The sequence below is a fragment of the Wolffia australiana genome, chromosome 2, assembly GCF_029677425.1.
Source record: "Wolffia australiana isolate 7733 chromosome 2, ASM2967742v1".
Taxonomy (NCBI): Eukaryota; Viridiplantae; Streptophyta; class Magnoliopsida; order Alismatales; family Araceae; genus Wolffia; species Wolffia australiana.
The window spans coordinates 4,143,466-4,166,829 of record NC_135836.1 but is presented as its reverse complement, the minus strand read 5'-3'; the positions used below and the strand labels follow the sequence as shown (position 1 = coordinate 4,166,829).

Sequence of the window (23,364 nt, the reverse complement as noted above, 5' to 3'; positions counted from 1 at the left end):
CTCTACCATCCTTCCGATACGATCCTAGATCAAGGATCGTATCACATCACAGACCAGACCAATGCTTTTTGGCAACAAGTCAGCTATCACCAATTCCCTCAATCTTATTGACCACTTTCTTTCCTTGCTTTTCTCTGAATCATCAAGAGCATAGAAGAGCATAATAAAGGGAAAATCTAGGTCCTACTCCATGTTCCAGGACAGTCTTTCTGTGGATTAGTTTCTTTCATTCATTAATCTCGTCTATTATTCAATAATACTATCATATAAACAATATATATGTCTGATCCACCATACAAGTCAGTCATTAAATCCAACATTAATGTCCTTACGGGCAAAGATCCTTCCCAATAGAACACTAAAAGGAAAAAATCCAGACTATTGTGCTTAAATTAAGAATAATTTATTCCCAAGTGAACAAATATCCCTCCAAAATTTTATAACATGCATAATTCTCTTCCTTGCTTCCCTAGAGAAGAACTAGGAAATCACCCCACCTTGAGAATCACGGGGAGAAATGGGTCGAGTTTATTATAATCGTTACTATTCTTTTGAAACTATTGACCTATAGTCGGCGTAAACAAAAATCTTACCTTTTCTTAGATTTGCTTCTGCTCTTAACTTTTCTTTCAAGCTGCCGAATTCGGTGGTTGATGACTGAAGAGGCTGTTTTTTTTTCTTGAGGCGATGAGGCTGAAGAATCAGATTCTGTAGCAGTCACTTGCTTGGCTCCCCCAAAGAAAGGAAAGCTCGGCGTAGAGGAAGCAGCACGCAGGGAAGAAGGGATTTCTGGGAGACTGAGGAATGTGCGCACAGCCGGGCGTTTGAGAACTGGCCCATGAAAAATTAAAGAAATATGAACAATTAATTTAATGAGTGTTATTAAAACTAAAGATACGACGAGGGTTTAGAGGATTAAGTGCTCACGCATTCCGTAAGTGAGGGAGAAGAGGTTGGAAGTGATCCAGTAGCAGAAGATTGCCTATACAACAATGAAAGCAAAGTTCAGGGGATAAATTACGGTTAACAAGGTTTATATTAATTTCCACGATGATCCATAGATTGGGAAGGTTCATTCATGGAAAATTTGATAATCCCGATGCAGAAACTCTGTTAAGCGGCGAGTAGATCAACCAATCGATCTGATCTTGATATGATCGACCAGACTGGATGATCGGATCACGATCAGAGCCGATCATCAAAATCCTTTGATCAGATGTGATCCAATCACTGACCCCTAATCTGGTCGGACTGCTATCCCCTACCCAAAGTAGCAGTCTACGATTAATCTGATTTTTGATTGATACATTCCATCGACCAGATTCATCGATGAGATCATTATCAGGGCCCATCTACCAAATCCTTTAATCAGATGCCATTCGATCTGATCCAATCGCTGACCCCTAATCCTGCTTCTAGATTTAAGCTGGAGATTCTTAGGGCAGAAACTAAACCGATTGGAGTTGATATTTTTCAGCTTAAATTAACTAATGAATTAGTGTTAATTGAACATGATTGTTAAATGAATTGGTGTGTAGAGAGCCCACAAAATAGAGGTCCAACGAGTATCATGTTGATGAAGTGTATAATGTTGATTGTTAAAAACGGGTACAAGGACTCGGGTTAATACTGGCTGACTTAAAAACATGAAATTCCATCCATCAAATGAAGTGTATCATGTTGATTTTACGAGTCAAAGAGAAGCTTGAAAATAAAATTTTATTAAAAAAAGAATACCTTGGGAAAGGTCGCAGTGAACGGAATAGTCATGAAGGCAAGAATTCTTGAAAAGTTCTTCATGGTGCCAGCCATTGGATTCCCCTCCATACCCTCTTGCATATTCAGCTACGTGGAGGTAATAATGCATAAATCAAATTATGTAACATGAAGACCGAAGAATGTTAAAAAAATAAGACCAAATGAATACAATGAATAAAACAAAAAAGTCGACTCTTACCTCCACGGTGGAAGAATCACACATAAATAAATTTATGTGACATGAATGAATGGGAACAATAAACAGAATTATATAAAAAAGTAAAGCAATATTCAAGAACTGTGGCGTCAATGGTGCAAGCTTCTTTTTGTTGTGCAAATGTAATTTTTACTAAAAACGTCAACGCTTACCTCCACTGTTGCCAAGAAGCTCAGCGAAGTTAAAACTGGAAGCATGTACAGCGGATCAGCAGTAGTCAAATCAGTGAACCAGAGGGCTCCCCCAGCTTTAAAAGAAGGAACTTTCTCAACCATGTTGGTTATCTACAAACAAATTCAGACATCAAGTCATATTATTATACATAAAATTGGGAAACATACATAAATAAATCTGCAAAATATGAAGGAGAAAAGGTTTTGAAAAGTTACAGCCAGATAAAAGCTGATGAAGACGGGTCCTTGAATGAAAAGTCCCTTCAGCGGGGTGAACGGCGTAACCCCGTGCCTGAGTAAAAAAGGTCAAGGAGTCAACAGGAATGAATTATTTTTCTTCAGCTTGTTGAAGAAAAAAAAAGGGTTTTCTTAAATTCCGCTGTGTTCATGAATTCAGCGATAAAACAGAAACCACAATTTACGTACTGTTTGAAGAGTTCTTTCATTCTTTTCTGACTTTCTTGAATATCTCTCGGGTCTGTGCTCTGAAAAAACCAAAAATTCAGAATCTTTCATGGAGTCTAGAAGGAAAGAAGGGTATGATGAGCAAACATGTAAAAGATTCTTGGTTGAAAAAATAATGAAAGAATATATCGATTTGTTGTAGGAGTATAAGGCTAGAAGAGCGGTACATTTTGCATTCTTTCCTTGATCTCCTCCAGGTGAGGTCTCATTAACTGCACAAGTGAGGGGACAACAGATATCATGAATATGAGAGATGACAAATATCATAAAATGAAAGCTTTCTTGAATATGAGAAATAAATAAAGGTATTATCACAACATGCTCTTTTAACAAGAAATGATTGAAACGCCGTGCACAAATTCATGGAAAGTATAACAAACAATAGGCTCTTAAATGCAAATAGGAATGGAGCAGCTTCCAAAGGACAAGAAATCAGCAATGAAATGCAGTCGTCTATTGATGTCTTAAAACACTAATTGATAAAAATAAGGAGAATTAGCTTTTATTGAGAAAGGGGAAAATAAGGTCTCTGCTTCGGTGCTTCAAAATAATTTCAATTTTCAGAGATACAAAAGATAGGAAACCCCGGGTTTTTTCGACATCACCATGAAACTCTTGAGAAAAATAAAAATCAATGGCTATCTGAAATTTTAGACAATGTATCTCAAATCCTTATAAGATATGAAAACTATCCCAAGATTAAAGGACTTATTCATGAGAAAGGCTAATGAAAATCGAATGAACACTAGGAAGACTTTAATGAGAGAATTAAAACAGACAGCTCAGTCCGAGGAGATCCAACAATCAAAGAACAGTTCAGGAGAAAACAAAGATGATCAAAAAGACCTCCTGATGATAAGATGATTAAGATTGAGACATGAACTATCGCAGGTAATTTCAATCTACAATCTTATGTTTCTTTGCGATTTTTTTTGTTACGCCAGACAAATGGCACAATATGATAACTGAATTGGGGCCATTCACTGGTTAAACCAATAAACTCTCAGTAAAAAAACTACAAATTCACGTATGCAGATAAAGATTACCAAATGGGAACACATAACAACACACACTCACAGACCAAGAAAATTGCGCATAACTTCATGATTTTTCCCGAGGTCAGGATAAAGCCACATCAAATATGACTTACGAGATCCTTCTTTCCCTAAGCAGATTGCTGGCCCTATATATTCTTATGACACTCTGTCCTCGACCATTTCCAGAGGAGGCTAGGCCAAGGATCAGTTCTCTTTCTTTCTTTGTAACTTTCCAAATAAAACCTTCAAGTCGCATGCATAAACCACATACCCAATGTTCCATCTGACCCTGAATTGAACTTTAGCTTTAGAGAAATTAGACAAAACGAAAATTGTCATGGTTCCTGTCCCATGACGAACTCATCGTCCTCATCCAAAAATCATCACTGTCACAAAATTGTGAAAGAATGAGAATTTTGTTATCGTCATCATTGTTGTAGACAAGACAGGATGATGATGATGACATCTTTGTCATCGTCATCGTCATCCCGGCACAAATGAATGACAAGGACGGGAAGGCTGTCACAGCGATGGGGGCTGGAGAGATGCCCAGCAGTATCAATACAGGTGGTAAAGAGCAGAGGTGGCTGCAAGAAGCTTGCAGCAGTGGGGACTGGAGGCAATGGTAGCATATCAGGAATTGACAGAATAGGTGGTGGCGGGTGGAGTGGACTTGTCTTTCTGTTCTATTCATACTTGCACCGTCTGCTGTAAGATGACAAGGATGATGTTCGATATCATCATCCTAGGGGCAAACGAGTGACAATGACGATGATGACAAAGTCATCACCATCGTCATCCTAACATGGACCACTGACAAGGATGCTGATGATTCATCATCATCCTCTCATCATCATCATTAAGAACAGCAATACTTACATAATTGTTCATAAAAGCTCCAAAATGTTTCAGTTTCTGGTCTAACCTGTTACTTATACCTCGCAACGAGGCTACTATAAAAGTTACATTTAATGGTGGGCAAGTGATAGGATCCTTGATAAGATCCTCAACCTATCTAGGGGTAGTCTCGTCTTGTTAGCCCACAAGGGCATTTCTGTCTTTTGGTCATTCTGTATTTCCTTTAAATAAGGATGTCATCCCTTTAGAAGGGTAAGTAAGAAGAATGAAGTAAGGTCTCTTGCCTCCCCTCTCCACGTCTAGGACCTCTCTCTCTCTCTGTCTCTCTCCTACGATTCCTATCCCCGTGATTGTCAACCCTTCACCGCGTCATCAGGCGGCTCGTCCCTTGTTGATCCCTTCCCCATCAGTTTGACCTCCTCTTGGATCATTCCCATTTCTCCTCTTTTCTCCAGGAACTTCTACCTCGCCTCGCCCTCTAGTCCCCTCTGATACGAGCCTAGACAGAGGATCATATCAGTGAGCTCTTTTACTCTGGCTTAGAGATGGGGACTTGTTATGAAAGGAAGAGAAGCTGACAAAAAGAAAAATAATTGGCTTGATCAACAATTTTTTTCAAAAAATTGACAGGCACCAACATAGTTTAGGGTTTAGGTTTAGGGTTTAACCAGTAACAATTGATTCACACGCCCACCATCTTAAACACTCTTATCATGGATGGACACTTGCGTGATCAACAATAATTTGATCGCCAACATTTCCAGAGATTTAGACAAAACATGCCAAAACCTCTCAATTACGTCACTAAAACAAAATTTAAAAGTTGGATATCATGTGGCATGGACACTTTTCAATCGAAAAGCATATAAGAAAAAAAAGAGGATGAAGGCAGAGTCGTACGCTCAACTTGGTGGAAGCTTTCATTCCATTGATCAACAACGGCACAGTGGCCGTCCGAATCAAAACAGTAGTCAGAGCAATCGCAGCCCACCTGATTCAAACACCCAAATTCATCACAAAATTACTAAAAACATCAGCAAAATCTCAACTCAACCGACCAATTTAGACCGCTGAAAGAGTGGACAGCGTCAATCAAATGCTGAAGAGCAGCCACAGGAATCGCAGAATCAGCAGCAGCAATCGCAACTTCGCTCGCCAAAGGAGAGATCTGTGCCACAGCATCAGCGCTAACATCTACACTCTTGTCTGTCAGCACAGTAGCGATGTCTTTCATGTACTCCACGTCCCCAGATCCAGCCGAGCTCGAAGAGTAGAACCTGCCGGAGTTCAAATGGAATCCGGGAAAAAAAGGTAACCCAAGAACCCTATGATCGCCATTGAAGCTTGCAAGAGAACGCAGAGCAAAGGGATTCGAGGATCGATCGAAAGATGGAATTTTGGGACGTGGGTCTTCATTAAAATTGGGAATGGAAGAAGCAGCGATGTGGGGAGTGAAGGGGGAGTTGATCTGGCTGACGATGCGGTGTAGACCGCAGGCCAGAGTTCTTCGGCTGGAAGCCGCCATTGCAGTGGAAGGAGAGAGGAAAATCACCAGTAGTAAGTTCTAAATGGGGTTTAAGGGTTTCTTTCCTGGTTTTTTTCTCTGATATATGAACTTGGGCCAGTATAAAATTTCAACTGTTCTGGACCAACTCCATTAAATTTTGAGCATAACCAAGCCAAACACAGAACTTCTGAACTGATGAAGATTTTTCTTTAGTTTGTTTTGCTAGGATTGATATAGTACTTGAAATGGGGTTTTAAAGGTTTCTTTCCTGGTTTTTTTCTCTGACATATGAACTTGGGCCAGTCTAAAATCTCAACTATTCTGGGCCAAGTCCATTACAATTTGAGCATAACCAAGCCCATAGACTGAACTGCTAAACTGATGAAGATTTTTCTTTAGTTTGTTTTGCTAGGATTGATGTAGTACTTGAAATGGGGTTTAAAGTGTTCTTCCTTGGTTTTTTCTCTGATATGTGAACTTGGGCCAGTCTAAAATCTCAAATGTTTGGGCCCAAGACCATTAAAAATATGAGCATAAATATTCGCAAGAAAGTACTGATGAATTGATGCAATGTTTCTTAACTAGTTGAGTTTACTTTTTTTTGGATTGATGTAATACTTGAAATTCAACAAAAGAACAGCCTTTCATCACTGATCCAATTATGGTCATCTCTCATATCGGATCTTGGACCATTGACCACTATCAATAAGATCGATAGAGCAATTGAAGAGGGCAATCAAAGCATGATCATATGATCGATGATTGATTGATATCATCAATTCTGTAATATTCAATGAAAGATCCCCTAGATCAATGTGGTCATGTTATCCATGAAACAGTATGTAATTGTGATTAAAATTAAAAAATATCATACAAACTATTGCGCGTCACTAGAGCTTAATCATACCTGAATATTATGTGTATTTTCTTATAAGTTGCCTACTGTAGTTTAGGACCTACTGAAAAGGTCCTAACACACACCGACGGGGGATGTGTTTCGCTTTTTTTTATGACATTTGAATCTCAAATCAAATTTATTTTCAATCCATAATGATCAAGTTGATTGATGGACTCTATTCATCAATGACTTTATTGACCCTCGATTGAACATTTGCTGATCCAAAGGACCCGACTGATGATCAGATAAAAAAGGATTAGATTAGTCTTTTGATCTGATTAATCATTCTACATCAATTACGAAAAATGCCTAATCAAGTTACATTAAATTGGTTTTTAATGCTGAGAGAAAATATATTTCAAGGGTGCACAAACAATTATTTTCATTTGTGTCTAATGATGTATATATGCATCATTGACTATCTAGTGGAAGTAAATGAGCACTACAATGATCATTCATCAAGGAAGTTCTTGCGTATACTAACTACATATCCATTTAGTGTCCAGCATATGCAGCTGCTTCAATATATCTACATTTAATGCATGATTAATCTAGTTTAATCATCCTAGTCTAAAATACAATTATGAAACCACATGTCCATGTATGAATGATCAAAGTACGTATTAACTTCAAGGCTGAATGCAAAAAAAATGATGATAAATGAGATTTAAATAGATGATGGATGTACATATTATGTACAAGCAATAAATTAAGCACAAATTATACACGTCCAAATAACAGAGGGCGATCAAATAATTTATGATTAGTATAGAGCTGGTCTAGGGAAATAGAGCCCCCTTTGGGCTCTGTTTCCCTAGTCTTTTGGAAGTGACCAATATCCATCATACGAGATAAATGCAGTAAGGAAAGCACTGACCAAAAGGTCACGAGGAACTCCCATGATGTATAAAAGTTTGAAAGTGATATTAAGGACATTTTTCAGCAGAGGATGATGTCAAAAATTAGGCAGAGGGTGATGCAATTTATCGAAAAAATTGTGGTTACAGTGATGGGACTGGTGTACAAGGAATCAAAATGTCTTCTTGATGTTAATGAGAAAGTTGAATAAAATTCTGTGTGACACATGTGAGTCAATATAAACGGTGGCAATAATCTCCTTTGTTAAATTCAACATCAACCATCCATGGATTCTAAAAAAAATATCATCATCAACATCAGTTTGAATGTCATGTGAACTATATGAGTGGCTGACATCATAATCTTACATCGAGGTGTCTTCTTCTAACTAAAAAATGCGTCTCACACAATTTCTCTTCTTTGCAGCAAAACTAACTTTTCAGTTCTACATGTTGACTTAGGATAAAAACATTATTCTGTAACCTAATTTTATCAAGATGAAATTCTATTTTCTCAAAGTTAAAGATAATTTGATATTTCAAAATAGGCCATTTGACACGTGATACACTACATATGAATAGAATATTAGCAGAACAACTGAAAAAACTTGGAAAATCCTTAAAATAACAGAAATTTAATTTCAATTGTATTATTATTTATATGAGCACATTTATGGTGAACAATAAATATTAGATATTTTGACATTAGTTCAAGGATTAAGAGTTAATTACTGCTTCAGTAGTTGTAACTTTGTAGACATACAATGTGGATATGAACTACAAATATTAGATCAAACAAATTTTGATGTAACTTTGATAATGTTTGTCAAATTTGATGATAAAAATTCTCCATTAAAAAATTAAAGAATCCACCTAAATTTCACATAAAGGAAATTTTTTTATATTTTTTTATATTTTATATATTTTTGAACCCTTTTTCAAAACATTTATATGAACACTGGTCATGCATTTACTCGACATCTGGCGGTTTTTTTGGTCATGGTTTTAGCCATGAGGCGTGCCGACTTAGGAAAATCTGGATAATTTAAAAAAAGATCAATATATTAAAAGTATCATTTTGACTATAAGTAATAAATACCACAAAACTAGTGTAATTAAATGGTTCAATGAGAAATATTTTTGGTTTATAAGCTTATGAGGCTTATTGAGTCTAAGTAGTATGATCGCATGGGTAGGAGTTTGTGACGAGGCAACCCCCGGTGCAGCCATAGGCTAACGTCGGGGTCCTGACGGGTGCCGCGATTAGAGCAGGCCGCTGAGCTCTAGGGATGTCAGGGTATGCGACGCCTTGCTGGATCTTGAGGTTCACAATGGGTGAGACGGGTGATGAAACATTGGGAGTGATCTGTATGTATCCTAATGGTTCCTCATAGATCTCATCTTCGCGGCGCTCGCCTGGGTAGACGTCAACCTCGACGTCCTCCTATGGTGGTGGGTCAATCAGATTCCCGTTGAAATCCACATAAAGGAGAGAGGGGCAGTCGGACCGTCGATGCCTGTATCCCTTGCACTTGAAGCATTGTAACTGCTCGCGGTTCATGTTCGAGGCGCGAGCCGTTGAGACGATGGATGAGGTGGCAGGGACCGCGGTGACCGTCGTTGGTGGAGGGACGGTGCTCCTAGGATTAGTGGGTAACCCTTTCGTCCCTCCCATGGTCAGGGACGATCTAGTAGTCATAGTCGTGGCGGCGGATAGGGTACAGGTTGTCGGGACCGTTGCCGAACTTGTGTCCTTGAAGGAGTTCTCATTGCTTTCCACTATACTATAGGCCTGGTCCACTGTTGTTGGATTCTGCTCCAATACTTTAGCTCCTAATTCAGGATGGAGGCCATGCACAAAAAGTGCGATATGAACCTGAGGGCCATCGACAAAGTGGCAGCGCATGCGATACTCCTCGAAATCCTCAATGTAATCGCCTACCTTGCACCTGCCCTGCTTGAGATCCATCCACTTGAGGAGGAGTCGCGTCATATAGAGCTTAGGGATATACTTATCCTTAAGCTTTATCGACATCTCTTCCCAAATGATTGGTGGATCGCCTCGTTGCATTGCAACATCCTTCTTGTTCTTCCAGAATATCTTGGCCTGACCTTTGAGTCTAGCCTCAGCCTATGAGACGCATAGGTCGTCGTCCATACCGTACCACTGGAAGTAACTCTCTAGGTCAGACCCCCAATTCGTATAATCCTTCGGATTCTGCGTGCCCTAATAGACGGGAACCTCGATTCGGATGCTCTTCTGAATCATGGCTCCGTGTGCCTCTCATCTACGATCTCTATCGTCGTCTTCATAGTGACGACGGACTGGCTGACATTGCCGGACGTCCTATGGCTCATAGGGGTCTTGGGGCTCCGGTGTCGGTGCAGGAGCTGGAACCCAAGAAGCGGGGTAATAATCCTGTGGTGCATGTGGTTGAGGCGGCATGTCTACGGCTCTTCGCGCGGGCGGCGCCGGCTGAGTTCCACATACTAGGTCGGGGGCGCGTATTGTGCAAAGGACGCAGTCGCGGCTGGCGGTGTAGCGGTTGGCGCCAGGATGGTATACGGGTGGTGAGGTGCGTATGTTGGTGCCAATGCAATTGGATGAGGTGGTGCTAAGGGTGCGCGAGGCACCCCGTAGTAATCTTGTGGATAGTGCGGTGGCGCATGATTCGGCCCTGGCCCGTACGGTGCCAGAGTCACCTGAAGGGCTGGCGGGTAGTACGGCTCCTCGTGTGGCGGTGGCTGGCCCCGTGCATAAGGTGGGACGTAAATGTCACAGGTTGGATGCGACGGAGGGGCTGGCTCGTAAGGTCAGCCTTGACAGTCGTGGCGGGATCCTCTCGAGTGATATTTGACAGTGGCAAATGCTTCCTCGCATGGCGGGAACCTCGATTTTGAGTAGTACTATGGCCGGTCCTAGTAGTAATAACGGTCTTCATTGCATCGTGGTGGGTTGTATCGGCTGGTTGGTAGTTGTCATCACGGCGGTTGTCCCCATGGCGTCTGACGTGGCTGATAGGGACGCGTAGGCTGCTCGAACTGTCAAGGTGGCATTGTGAGGAGTGGTGGGGACTCCGAGCTATCTCTGACTGGCCCCTTCCTAGGATGTTGAACAAAATTGTCGTCTTGTGATGGAGTGAGGTGGGGATCTGGTGCCGGCGTGGGTGCCGATGATAGTGCGGCCTGTCCTCGATTGTCAGTAGTGTTTGCCGTCCCGATATCGGACAACAGATATCTGATATCCGGAAAAAAATGGGACGGTTCCGGATATCGGATTTTGGATATCGGGCGATATCCGTCTATCAATGGTTAGACGGATATCGGCACAGGATATCGGAGGGGGAGGGATGAGGTAGATATCAGGCGCCGGATATCAGTTTTCGATATCCGGATATCGGTCTTCGATATCTGGATATCGAAAACCGATATCCGGCAATTTTTTTTCAGTCGTCTGCAATCCCATATGGGAAAATTCTAATTTCCTTGAGACTTTATATTCTCCCCAGCCATCTTCCAGTTAGTTCTCATCTTTGCCAGCTCGCCGCCCAAAAATAAAACCTCATATAATTTTAAAATATCATGATAACTAAGGTAGAGTTGCGTAATATAGTTAATAAAAATAACAATAAATTTAATATTACATAACATCTAATGTTATTGAAAAATTAGTATATTGTTATTTGGAGAAAACAAAATTGCGTCATATAGTTAATAAATGAAATAATAAATTTAATATGACCTAAGAACTAATGTTATTAAGAAATTAATATATTGTTATTTTAAGAAAACAAAATTGCGTTATGTAGTTAATAAACGGAATTATAAATTTAATATGTCCTAAAAACTAATGTTATTCGGTAATTAATATATTGTCATTTTAAGGAAATAAACTTGCTAATATAGTAAATAGCAATACCAATAAATTTAATCTTACATAACAACTAATGTTATTAAGAAATTAATATATTGTTATTTTAAGAAAACAAAATTGCGTTATGTAGTTAATAAATGGAATAATAAATTTAATATGACCTAACAACTAATGTTATTCTATAATTAATATATTGTCATTTTAAGGAAATAAAGTTACTAATATAGTAAATAACAATAATAATAAATTTAATCTTACATAACAACTAATGTTATTAAGAAATTAGTATATTGTTATTTTAAGAAAACAAAATTGCGTTATGTAGTTAATAAACGGAATAATAAATTTAATATGACCTAACAACTAAGGTTATTCAGTAATTAATATATTGACATTTTATTGAAAAAAACTTGCTAATATAGTAAATAACCATAACAATAAATTTAATCTTTCATAACAACTAATGTTATTAAGAAATTAATATATTGTTATTTTAAGAAAACCAAATTGCGTTATGTGGTTAATAAACGGAATAATAAATTTAATATGACCTAACAACTAATGTTATTCTGTAATTAATATATTGTCATTTTAAGGAAATAAAGTTGGTAATATAGTAAATAGCAATAACAATAAATTTAATCTTACATAAAAACTAATGTTATTAAGAAATTAATATATTGTTCTTTTAAGAAAACAAAATTGCGTTATGTAGTTAATAAACAGAATAATAAATTTAATATGACCTAACAACTAATGTTATTCGGTAATTAATATATTGTCATGTTAAGGAAATAAAGTTGCGTATTATGGTAAATAGCAATAACAATAAATTTAATCTTACATAACAACTAATGTTATTAAGAAATTAATATATTGTTCTTTTAAGAAAACAAAATTACGTTATGTAGTTAATAAACGGAATAATAAATTTAATATGACCTAACAACTCATGTTATTCGGTAATTAATATATTGTCATCTTAAGGAAAGAAAGTTGGTAATATAGTAAATAACAATAACAATAAATTTCATCTTACATGACAACGAATGTTATTAAGAAATTAATATATTGTTCTTTTAAGAAAACAAAATTGCGTTATATAGTTAATAAACGGAATAATATATTTAATATGACCTAACAACTCATGTTATTAGGTAATTAATATATTGTCGTTTTAAGAAAATAAAGTTCGTAATATAGTAAATAAAAATAACAATAAATTTAATCTTACATAACAATTAATGTTATTAAGAAATTAATATATTGTTATTTTAAGAAAACAAAATTGCATTATGTAGTTAATAAACGGAATAATAAATTTAATATGACCTAAAAACTAAGGTTATTCGGTAATTAATATATTGTCATTTTAAGGAAATAAAGTTGCGTAATATACTAAATAGCAGTAACAATAAATTTAATCTTTCATAACAACTAATGTTATTAAGAAATTAATATATTGTTATTTTAAGAAAACAAAATTGCGTTATGTAGTTAATAAACGGAATAATAAATTTAGTATGTCCTAAAAACTAATGTTATTGGGTAATTAATATATTGTCATTTTAAGGAAATAAACTTGCTAATATAGTAAATAGCAATAACAATAAATTTAATCTTACATAACAACTAATGTTATTAAGAAATTAATATATTGTTCTTTTAAGAAAACAAAATTGCGTTATGTAGTTAATAAATGGAATAATAAATTTAATATGTCCTAACAACTAATGTTATTCGGTAATTAATATATTGTCATTTTAAATAAATAAACTTGCTAGTATAGTAAATAGCAATAACAATAAATTTAATCTTACATAACAACTAATGTTATTAAGAAATTACTATATTGTTCTTTTAAGAAAACAAAATTGCGTTATGTAGTTAATAAACGGAATTATAAATTTAATATGACCTAACAACTAAGGTTATTCAGTAATTAATATATTGACATTTTATTGAAAAAAACTTGCTAATATAATAAATAACCATAACAATAAATTTAATCTTTCATAACAACTAATATTATTAAGAAATTAATATATTGCTATTTTAAGAAAACAGAATTGCGTTATGTAGTTTATAAACGCAATAATAAATTTATTCGGTAATTAATATATTGTCATTTTAAGGAAATAAAGTTGCGTAATATAGTAAATAGCAGTAACAATAAATTTAATATTTCATAACAACTAATGTTATTAAGAAATTAATATATTGTTATTTTAAGAAAACAAAATTGCGTTATGTAGTTAATAAATGGAATAATAAATTTAATATGTCCTAACAACTAATGTTATTCGGTAATTAATATATTGTCATTTTAAATAAATAAACTTGCTAGTATAGTAAATAGCAATAACAATAAATTTAATCTTACATAACAACTAATGTTATTAAGAAATTACTATATTGTTCTTTTAAGAAAACAAAATTGCGTTATGTAGTTAATAAACGGAATTATAAATTTAATATGACCTAACAACTAAGGTTATTCAGTAATTAATATATTGACATTTTATTGAAAAAAACTTGCTAATATAATAAATAACCATAACAATAAATTTAATCTTTCATAACAACTAATATTATTAAGAAATTAATATATTGCTATTTTAAGAAAACAGAATTGCGTTATGTAGTTTATAAACGCAATAATAAATTTATTCGGTAATTAATATATTGTCATTTTAAGGAAATAAAGTTGCGTAATATAGTAAATAGCAGTAACAATAAATTTAATCTTTCATAACAACTAATGTTATTAAGAAATTAATATATTGTTATTTTAAGAAAACAAAATTGCGTTATGTAGTTAATAAATGGAATAATAAATTTAATATGTCCTAACAACTAATGTTATTCGGTAATTAATATATTGTCATTTTAAATAAATAAACTTGCTAGTATAGTAAATAGCAATAACAATAAATTTAATCTTACATAACAACTAATGTTATTAAGAAATTACTATATTGTTCTTTTAAGAAAACAAAATTGCGTTATGTAGTTAATAAACAGAATAATAAATTTAATATGACCTAACAACTAATGTTATTCTGTAATTAATATATTGTCATTTTAAGGAAATAAAGTTGCTAATATAGTAAATAGCAATAACAATAAATTTAATCTTACATAACAACTAATGTTATTAAGAAATTAATATATTTTTATTTTAAGAAAACTAAATTGCGTTATATAGTTAAGAAATGGAATAATAAATTTAATGACCTAACAACTAATAAGAACTGAAAGTGTCTATTTAAATTGATATAAAATTTGATATTATGGATTCATTTGAATCGGCGTAGCAATTTAGGGATATTCAATGGAATTTTCGAAAAATGTATCAAAATTTAAATAAATTCAAAGGATTCCGTACACTCCGTTAATTCGACATTTGTAGCAAAATTCATATGTCTGCTATGACTGTGGCTCTGTCAAACAAATGTAGTCCGAACGGCTCTGTCAGAGATTTGTGCTCACTTGATCATCATGATGGCGAAGCCCTCAAGCTATCTACATTTTTTTTTCCTTAGGTTTAGTTAAATTTTCATCTTTTTGGTTAGGGTTTCCCCCTGGTTTTTTCTCATGGTTCCTATAAAAAGGGCCCCTATGTAATAGAAGAACAAGACCCATCTTTTTTTTGAGAAGATAATAATTTTTGGAACACTAGAGTTTGAGAGAAGTAGAGCAAGGCGGCGACGCCGCTGCCGGTGGCGTTGCCACGGCCTGCTCCTCGCAGCACTGCCTGCGCGCATGCCCCTGGCCGCGCCGCCGCCCATCCGCGTCGCCGCTGCTCTGCGCGACCGCCGCCGCGCCGCGTAGCCGTCGCCCTGCGCGGCCGCCACCGTGCCCGCGCCCGCGCCCGTGATGCTCGAGCTGGGTAGCCGCCGCCCCCGGCGACCGCCACCGTGCTCGAACCGCGCGGCCGACGCCCCAGGCGGTCGTCTCTGCGCCCGCCGCGCGCGGCTGCCACCGCGCTCGAGCCGCGTAGCTGCCGCCTGAGCGGCCGCCACCGTGCCCGCCCTGCGTAACCGCCGCCCTGCGCGGCCGCCTCCGCACCTGCGCCGCCGAGTCGTGATGCCGTCACCCTGCGCGGCCGCCTCACGCTCCACTGCACCGCTCCGTGCCCCGCCGCCGCCTTTCGCAACTCCTGCGCCGACGCCCCGCGCGCGTGCTCTTGGCCGCGTCGCTGCCCCTCCCCGTCGCTAGCGCCTCCCGCGCCGCCTCGCCACGCGCCGCTGCGCTCCGTGCCGCGGCGCCCCAAGCCCCGCCGCGCCAAGCCCCGCCGCGCCCTGCGCCACCGCGCCCCCGCCACCGTGCCCCGCGCTGCCCCTCCGGCCGTGGACGCCGACACCGCGCCCGGCCTGAGCCGCCGAGCTCATGCCGCGCCGCCGTGCGCCCTGGCTCGGCCGACCGGTCCAATGGGCCAATCGACCTATTGTGCCGGCGCCAGCCGGCCTGGCCCATCAGACCCAACCGCCGAAGCCGCTCCCCGAGGTGCCGTCTCCCGCGCCCGAGGCGCTGTTTCCTTTGGCCTCTGGGCACGATTCTCGAGACACCGTGACATCAGTCCTAAGTCCCTTATTGGGCCGCCACGGGCCTGGTAAGCCTACTGGGCCAAGCCGCCATGGACCACAGCCCAAAACCGCCGCCCACGCCGCTTTCGCCCGCAGCCCAAACCGCCGCTGGACCATGGCCCAGTTCGTGGTCCACTCCGGCCGCCGCCGCCGCCGTCACCGGCTGCCCCCCCCTCCGGCTGCCGCCGCCTCCGGCCGCTGCCATCCCTTCCGACCGCCGCCGCCACTGTCGGCCGCCGCCGCCGCCATCACCGGCTGCCACCGACGTCGCTTGCCGCTCGCCGTACGCCGCCGCTGCCGCTTGCCGCCGCCACTGCTCGTCGACGTCGCCGTTTGACGCTGCCGCGGCCGTCGCTCGCCTCCGCCGCCACCGCACGTGACAGTCATTGCCACCACTACCCGCGCTAGCCCCGTCGCCTCCGACCGCCGCCTCCGGCCGTCGCCTGTTGTTGCCTCCGACTGGTGCCCGCCGCTTCCTTTCAAGGTCGCCCAACTGCCGTCGTCGCGAGTACCAACACAGCGACGTCTGTCGCCGCTGCACTATTCACCGCCGTCTTCGTCATCTGGCTGGCTGAATAGCCCCACCCACCGGTAGTCGGGCCCACCAGTGCCTCGACGACTATCCGTGGAGCGCCAACCACGTGAAGATAGAGACACCCATCGGCCCCAACGAATTGAGGACCCCGCGCATGAAAGTATCTTTGCGGGATATCCCCCCGAAAGCGGGACGTGCAGTCCAAGATGATCGTCCCCGAGAAGGACGAACAGATGAGCACTCTCCGCCGCAGGACATCGACGACGTCCGTCCTGCATCACGTCACCTGCGTTGCAGACGATAAGAAATCAGTAACGATAATTACTTAGAAATAAGAACATCTAGTTCAGTTATGTGATGTGTACCTCGAGCACATGTGACCACACCATCTTCTTCGTCGTCAGCATCATCATGTAGCTCAATGTCATTGTACCACCGTTTGTTGTCCGCACGAAGCCAACACTTCACGGTGATTAGTGTTTCGATGCTTATTGGCGACAGACGGGATCGCTTGTACGTGACAATAGCATTGCCAATCGAGAACATGCGCTCGGCAAGGGCGCTCGTCGCACATACGGATAATGGGTCCCTCGCAATGGCCGCAAGCAAGGGGAAACGCTTCGACCCCGTCGTGGCCCACCAGTATAATGGAGTGAACACACCCTCATTTGGCACAGTCTCTGCAAGGAATTGGTTGAACACGTCCGAGGCCGACCTCGTTGTCATCGGTGCCGGTTGCACGTGCCGCATAGTGCTGCTAAGCCATTCGTCCAACTCTTCACCTCCTGGCTGCCCCTCCTCAACGGCCCCTCTTGGTCCACCCCTCTCGGTCCATGACCGTACGTATGCGATGGTCGCGTCTCGGACGCCCAGGCGGAGCATTGCCCCTTTGTGGATTGGATCCATCAATGCCACGGCCGTGATCGCCTCATTCGCCCACAGTATCTCAGCATACTGTGCAAGCTTGCAATGCATCGCTCTACACGCCTGCGCCATGTACGAACGATCTCCTTCGTGCAAGCGTTAAATGGATGTGAAGAATGTCCCGTCTTCGATTTGCTGGACCACTTCCTCCATGTGAACCTTGAGGCCGTCTATGAGATACAAGACATCGCAGATCACCAGCGTCACTGTCTTGCAAACATGATTAGTTGATACGGCGAAACGGCCAAGGATGTGACAAAACTCTTTTACCAACACCCACTCATCCTTCAACAACTTCGACGACGTCGCCTTTTGGCCGAAAGCCGTCGAGACTTCGTCAAGTACATCACACTTCTTCACGGCGGCCGCCAACATAGTGCACGTGCTGTTCCATCGGGTTGGACAGTCTAAGACGTCCATGTTGGAGTCCCCGACTTCGAGGTCGTCTTCACAGGCCTGTGTATAGAGTTCTCTCCATTGCGTAGAGCTCCGAATACTCTGCAATAGGGTGCGTACCTTTGCAACTGCATCACCCAAACATAACGGCTTGCGTGGTCCCTCATTGTCGTCAAACACTGAGTATACATCACCGAGATCATTATCGTGGTCGCTGTCGTAGTGCTCTGCTGTCCTCATCACGTCGCACTCTTCGGGTTCCACACCTTGGGCCGAAGGAATATCGAAGCTTTTTAACGCCGCTTGCACGACAATATTCAGAATGTGTGCCACACATGGACGTGCCTCCTGGAGGTAAACGTTAGGTTTATGCTCTTCAACTTTCTCGTTATCAATGCCAACATCCTCTTATTCGCCGTGGCATTGTGAGTAGTAACGGCGTAGACCTGCATAATTACGTTACACATTTAAAGGCACAAGTTCAACTAATAGAATGAGATAGACGCTGAGTTCTGACCTTCGTCCGCAGACATAAATCATCTAGTGCTTGGAGAACAATGGACGCCATGTTCTCCCCATTGTGCTTGCCGACGATTTCTCAGATGGCAAGTACCTGCTCTCTGTACGTCCATGTGTCGTCCACCCAGTGGACGGTGATGCCTAGCAATCCAGTCCCGTTCTCCGCAGTCCACACATCTACGGTGAGTGACACTTGGCCCACACTCTCCTAGAGCTTCCTCACACCACGTTTCATTTGGCCGTGCATTTGGACGGTCTTCCTCTTTATGACCTTTGCACTTGGAGGATCCAACTCGATAAGCGTCGCGTAACGCCACATATCCTTGAAGGCGACATTATCAACAATGCTCCAGGGTGAATCTGTCAGGCATACGAATCATGCAATGAAATTCTTCGTCTCATCTGGAGTGTGCCCTCTAATCGGCCCCCGTCGGCTAGGCTCTCTCTGTTGTTTGCTCTGCATTCTATCACTGATGCGTGTCTGACTAGGGTCTTCAAGGGCTTCGCCCTTCAGTTCCGCATGACGAGCTGGATGGCAGGATTTGAAGTGATGCCAAAATACGTTTGTGCTTTTGTCGGCTTGCCTCTTTATGGGTTTCCTCTTACTGTGCGGGTTCAACTCCCGGCACAGTAAGCATGTATAGTATCCATCTTCCATCTGTTCGAACTAGTCAATGATGACTGAACAATTCGAACGAGGCTGACTCTGTACGGCACGAGAAGATCCCGCCTCCGTACGTTTGGGGCCTATAGCTCCTAACCCAGATCTTTCTTGGGCTGGGTCATTGCCTCAGGGTGGGTTCATGTTTCTGATGGCATATTTTTGTAAGCAAAAAGTCAACACAATGGCATCACATGATGCCAAACTGCGATTTAAGCTATGAATTACGTAACGGGTGCAATGAATACGACAATTTAATAGATAGTGAAAAAAGGAGAATGGAATATACAAGTAAAGGAAGAACGATATATATTCAAGCAAGAATTATTGAGTCAGAGAGCATGAGAATGAGGTGAGAAGAAGAAAGCAGAATAATAGAATTAAAGAGGGGGGAGAGAACGTAAGAGGAAAAAAGAGGAAGAAAACCAAAGAAGATGAAGAAGAAGGGATAGAGTAAGAGGAAAAGATAAAGGGGTAGAGGAGGAGATTAAAGATGAAGAAGGTGAGAAAAATCGAGGGGGATAAAAAAAAAGACAAAAAGAGCGTGGAATATGAAATTGTAGAAGAAGGAAAAGAGAAAAAAGAAGAAGAAGAATGTGGAGAAGAAAGGAAGAAAGCGGTAGAGGAGGAGATTAAAGAAGAAGAAGGAGAGAAAAATTGAAGGAGAGAAAAGAAGAGGGGAAAAAAATGTAGAAAATTAAAGTACAGAAGAAGGAAAAGAGAGAAAAACCGAAGAAGATGAAGAAGAAGGGATAGAGTAAGAGGGAAAAATGAAGAAGAGAAAAATGAGGAAGAAAAAAAAGAAGAGACTAAAACGGTAGAGTAGGAAATCAAAGAAGAATAAAAGGAGAAAAAAAGAAGAGGAAGAGAAATTAATAATCATAAGATAAGAAAGTAGAAGAAGAATATGGGGAAGAAGGGAAGAAAGGTGTAGAGGAGGAGATTAAAGATGAAGAAGGAGAGAAAAATTGAGGGAGGGAAAAGAATAGGGGAAAATAACGTAGAATATGAAATTGTAGAACAAGGAAAAGAGAAAAAAGAAGATAAAACGAAGAAGATAAAAAAGAAGAGAATAAAAATATAGAATATGAAAGAAGAAGAAGAAGAAGAGAAAAAGAAGACGAAGCAGATAAATTAATAGCCAGAAGAGAAGAAAAAAGAAGAAGCATATGGGGAAGAAGGGAAGAGTTGGGTAGAGGAAGAGATTAAAGAAAAGGAAGAAGAGAAAAACGAGGATGAGAAAAAAGAAGAGAATAAAACCGTAGAATAGGTAAATGAAGAAAAAGAAGAAGAGAAAATAAACAGAGAAGAGGAAGAAGACAAAAAAAAACAAAGAATAGACAAAGGAGGAAGAGAGAAGAGAACATACTAAAAAGGTAGAATAAGTAAATAAAGAAGAGGAAGATGAGAAACAAAAGAAGAAGACAGATGAATTAATGGGCATAAGAGAAGAAACAAGAAGAATAGGAAAGTAAATAAGAAGAATACTGGGAAATTGATGGGGTGACTGGTGAGATAGAAGGTGAACGAGATAAAGAGGAGAGAAGGATTTAGAGAAACAATAAGAGAGTAAGAGAGACTGGGAGAGACTCAGAAATAAAGATAAAAAGATAAAAGGAAACAGAGAGTAGGAGAGAATTGAAAGAAAGAATTAAAGATTTAATCAAGAGAAAGAATTAATTGAGATAAAAGGAACCAGGGAGAAGATAGACTGAAACAGAGTTTGAGATGGAATGAGAGAAGAGGATGAGAATAACAAGAAGAATTATAGTGAAATGGAATTTGAGAAGGGAGGGTGACAAAGTCAGTGAGAGGGTGAACGAGAGAAAAATGAGAGTAAGAATGAGAGAGTATGCGAGATAAGGAGCGTGAGTTAGACTGGGAAATTGAATATGCATTTGGCATGGTATAAATTCAATATCAATAGCGAAGAAAGAAAAATCAAAATCAATACAAAGAGACATCTGAGAGACAAGAAACGCAAGAAAATCAAAAGAACAGTATAGAAATCAGAATAGGTAAGAAGACATACCTCTGTAGCTGCAGCTGTCAGTCGCCACCGTCCGCCTCCGCCGTCCTCCGCCATCCTCTGCCGTCCTCCGCCGTCCTCCACCGTCCTCCGCCGTCTAAGCTCGGAGCCTCTGACCGAATGACCATGTATTTTCGATTCAAAAAATTTGAATAGGAAGTACATGGTCAACCTAACGAAACTTAGGAAATGGCTTACATCCGATGTGGATATCGGTTTTTGATATCCACATCCGATACCGGCATCTGTCCCCTTGAGACGGAGACGGATGCCGAATCGGGATGGATATCGGTATCGGATATTGGCACTGTAGCAGCCAATATCCGGTACCGATATCCGGCATCCGACATCCGACATCCGGATATCAAAAAAACCGGATACCGGAAATTGCCTTTTCGGTATCCGGTACAGCATCCGTCCCGATACCGCCATCTGGTACCAGTATCGGGACGGGCGAACACTAATTGTCAGACCGGGGTGGGGGCGCTCTCATAGGCAGCCCGCTAGGGCAAGTAGGGGACCTCGGAGGGGATTCCCTTCTAGCTCGAGTTGACGCCTCGGCCTTGCTGAGGTGAGGCAAGGTCGCCTGAGGGAGTGCAAGAATGGGATCTTCTAGGGGAAGATCCGGGAGATCAGGATTGTATTCGTAATCCTCCTCGTGACGTGTACCATCTACAGAAGACCGTAAGTGGCCACACGTTTGGACCATCCTATGGCCATATAAGTTGTATTCTCAGGTTTTCTATTTAGAATGATGTGATGACAAGATATATATGTATGGGCGTGCAATGAATTTTGAAATATGCGATGCGTGTAGTTTAAAAGGCAGAAACGAGAAAAGTGTAACCGACGGTGCTAAGCGCGGATGTTAGCATGATCACCTGTGATACCAATATGATGTAACACGATGGTTGGGATCGAGCGACTTGTGATACACCATAGAGAACAAACGTGAAAAGCGATGCAACGGATGTAATGATGCGTACGTTTGAAAATCAACGAGAAGTATGTTGGAATCCAGGCGATCCAAGGCGTAACGCTAGTGCTGACACGGGGGCGGGGGGGGGGGGAGAGTCATGGCACGACCAAGCTCCTAGTGATCCATGTGATTAGCTTGAAGGCAGACGAAGTGGGGGACGGTGGTCATCCAAGAGCATCTGTGCCATCGACGTGAACAAACAGACCTGACATTGTCAAAGAACGACCCTAACACGAGGTGGTGGCTAATCCTATATTATGTATAAAGCCTCTTGGGGCAGAGGAGCAGTCAAAAACCGGCACTGAGAGACGTAATAATACTGTAAAACAGAAGGGAAGGAAGTATGAGACCTGCCGCGTCCGCGACTAGACGAAGATCGACACTTCGCCTGGGTGAGTCCCTCAACCTGGAGTAGAGGGCATGCACCAGAGAGTTTCCTATCGCCCAAGAGACCGGGGATAGCGTCGACCATGTCTTCATTCGTTAGTGGATGCATGGGCAGAAGTGCATGACGATCTATCGGGGAATCTGAGGGCATTGTCTTCATCCTGGAGTCAGTGGGGATGTCGAAGAAGAATGACGTTGAGGGCTGGTTCCAATAGAGGTTGACTAGCGATGACCAGAACAGTGTTAGCTAGTCCCGCTGGTCGGGCACTCGGTCGGGTGTCCAGTAATCTACACCGTTCATCCTAGGAGATCTCCACAGACTTGTAGTCTTCCTCTTCTGGCGATGTAACCTTTCTACTACTGACAACAAAAACAGACAATGGCAATGGGGGAGCTCGAGCAAGAATTTTGGTGCTCAGATGTCATGGCAGTGCCGTGGTCATGAGACAAAGGAGGGTGTAAATCAGAGAACTTGCTATAGGCATGCGTTCATACTGTTTGCGTTGACAACATGGAAATGGCGGGGCTCCTCGGCTGACTGGAGAAATTCACATGAGCAATGGCCGAACGAAGTCAGCTGCGACGGTCATATCTGCCAAAGTCCAATTGACCATGACTAGTCCTGCCACTGGCGACGCTCAAGGAGAGGTGAGCCCCAATGCTGCTACCTAGGATTTGTGCGACCAATATCCGTCTGATAT

The 23,364-nt window shown here is 41.1% G+C and overlaps 1 protein-coding gene across 1 annotated transcript; it reads right to left on the bottom strand.

The window, feature by feature from the left end:
• Positions 1-381: 381 nt before the first annotated feature.
• On the bottom strand, positions 382-6,094 carry LOC144716568 (mitochondrial inner membrane protein OXA1-like). Its single transcript, XM_078591723.1, has 9 exons — positions 5,567-6,094; positions 5,409-5,499; positions 2,781-2,825; positions 2,575-2,633; positions 2,365-2,440; positions 2,128-2,259; positions 1,738-1,845; positions 928-982; positions 382-831 (listed from the first exon to the last, which is right to left on the bottom strand). Exons 1-9 carry the CDS (start codon positions 6,031-6,033, stop codon positions 590-592), a joined length of 1,275 nt encoding a protein of 424 aa, XP_078447849.1. The 5' UTR covers positions 6,034-6,094; the 3' UTR covers positions 382-589.
• Positions 6,095-23,364: the final 17,270 nt, after the last annotated feature.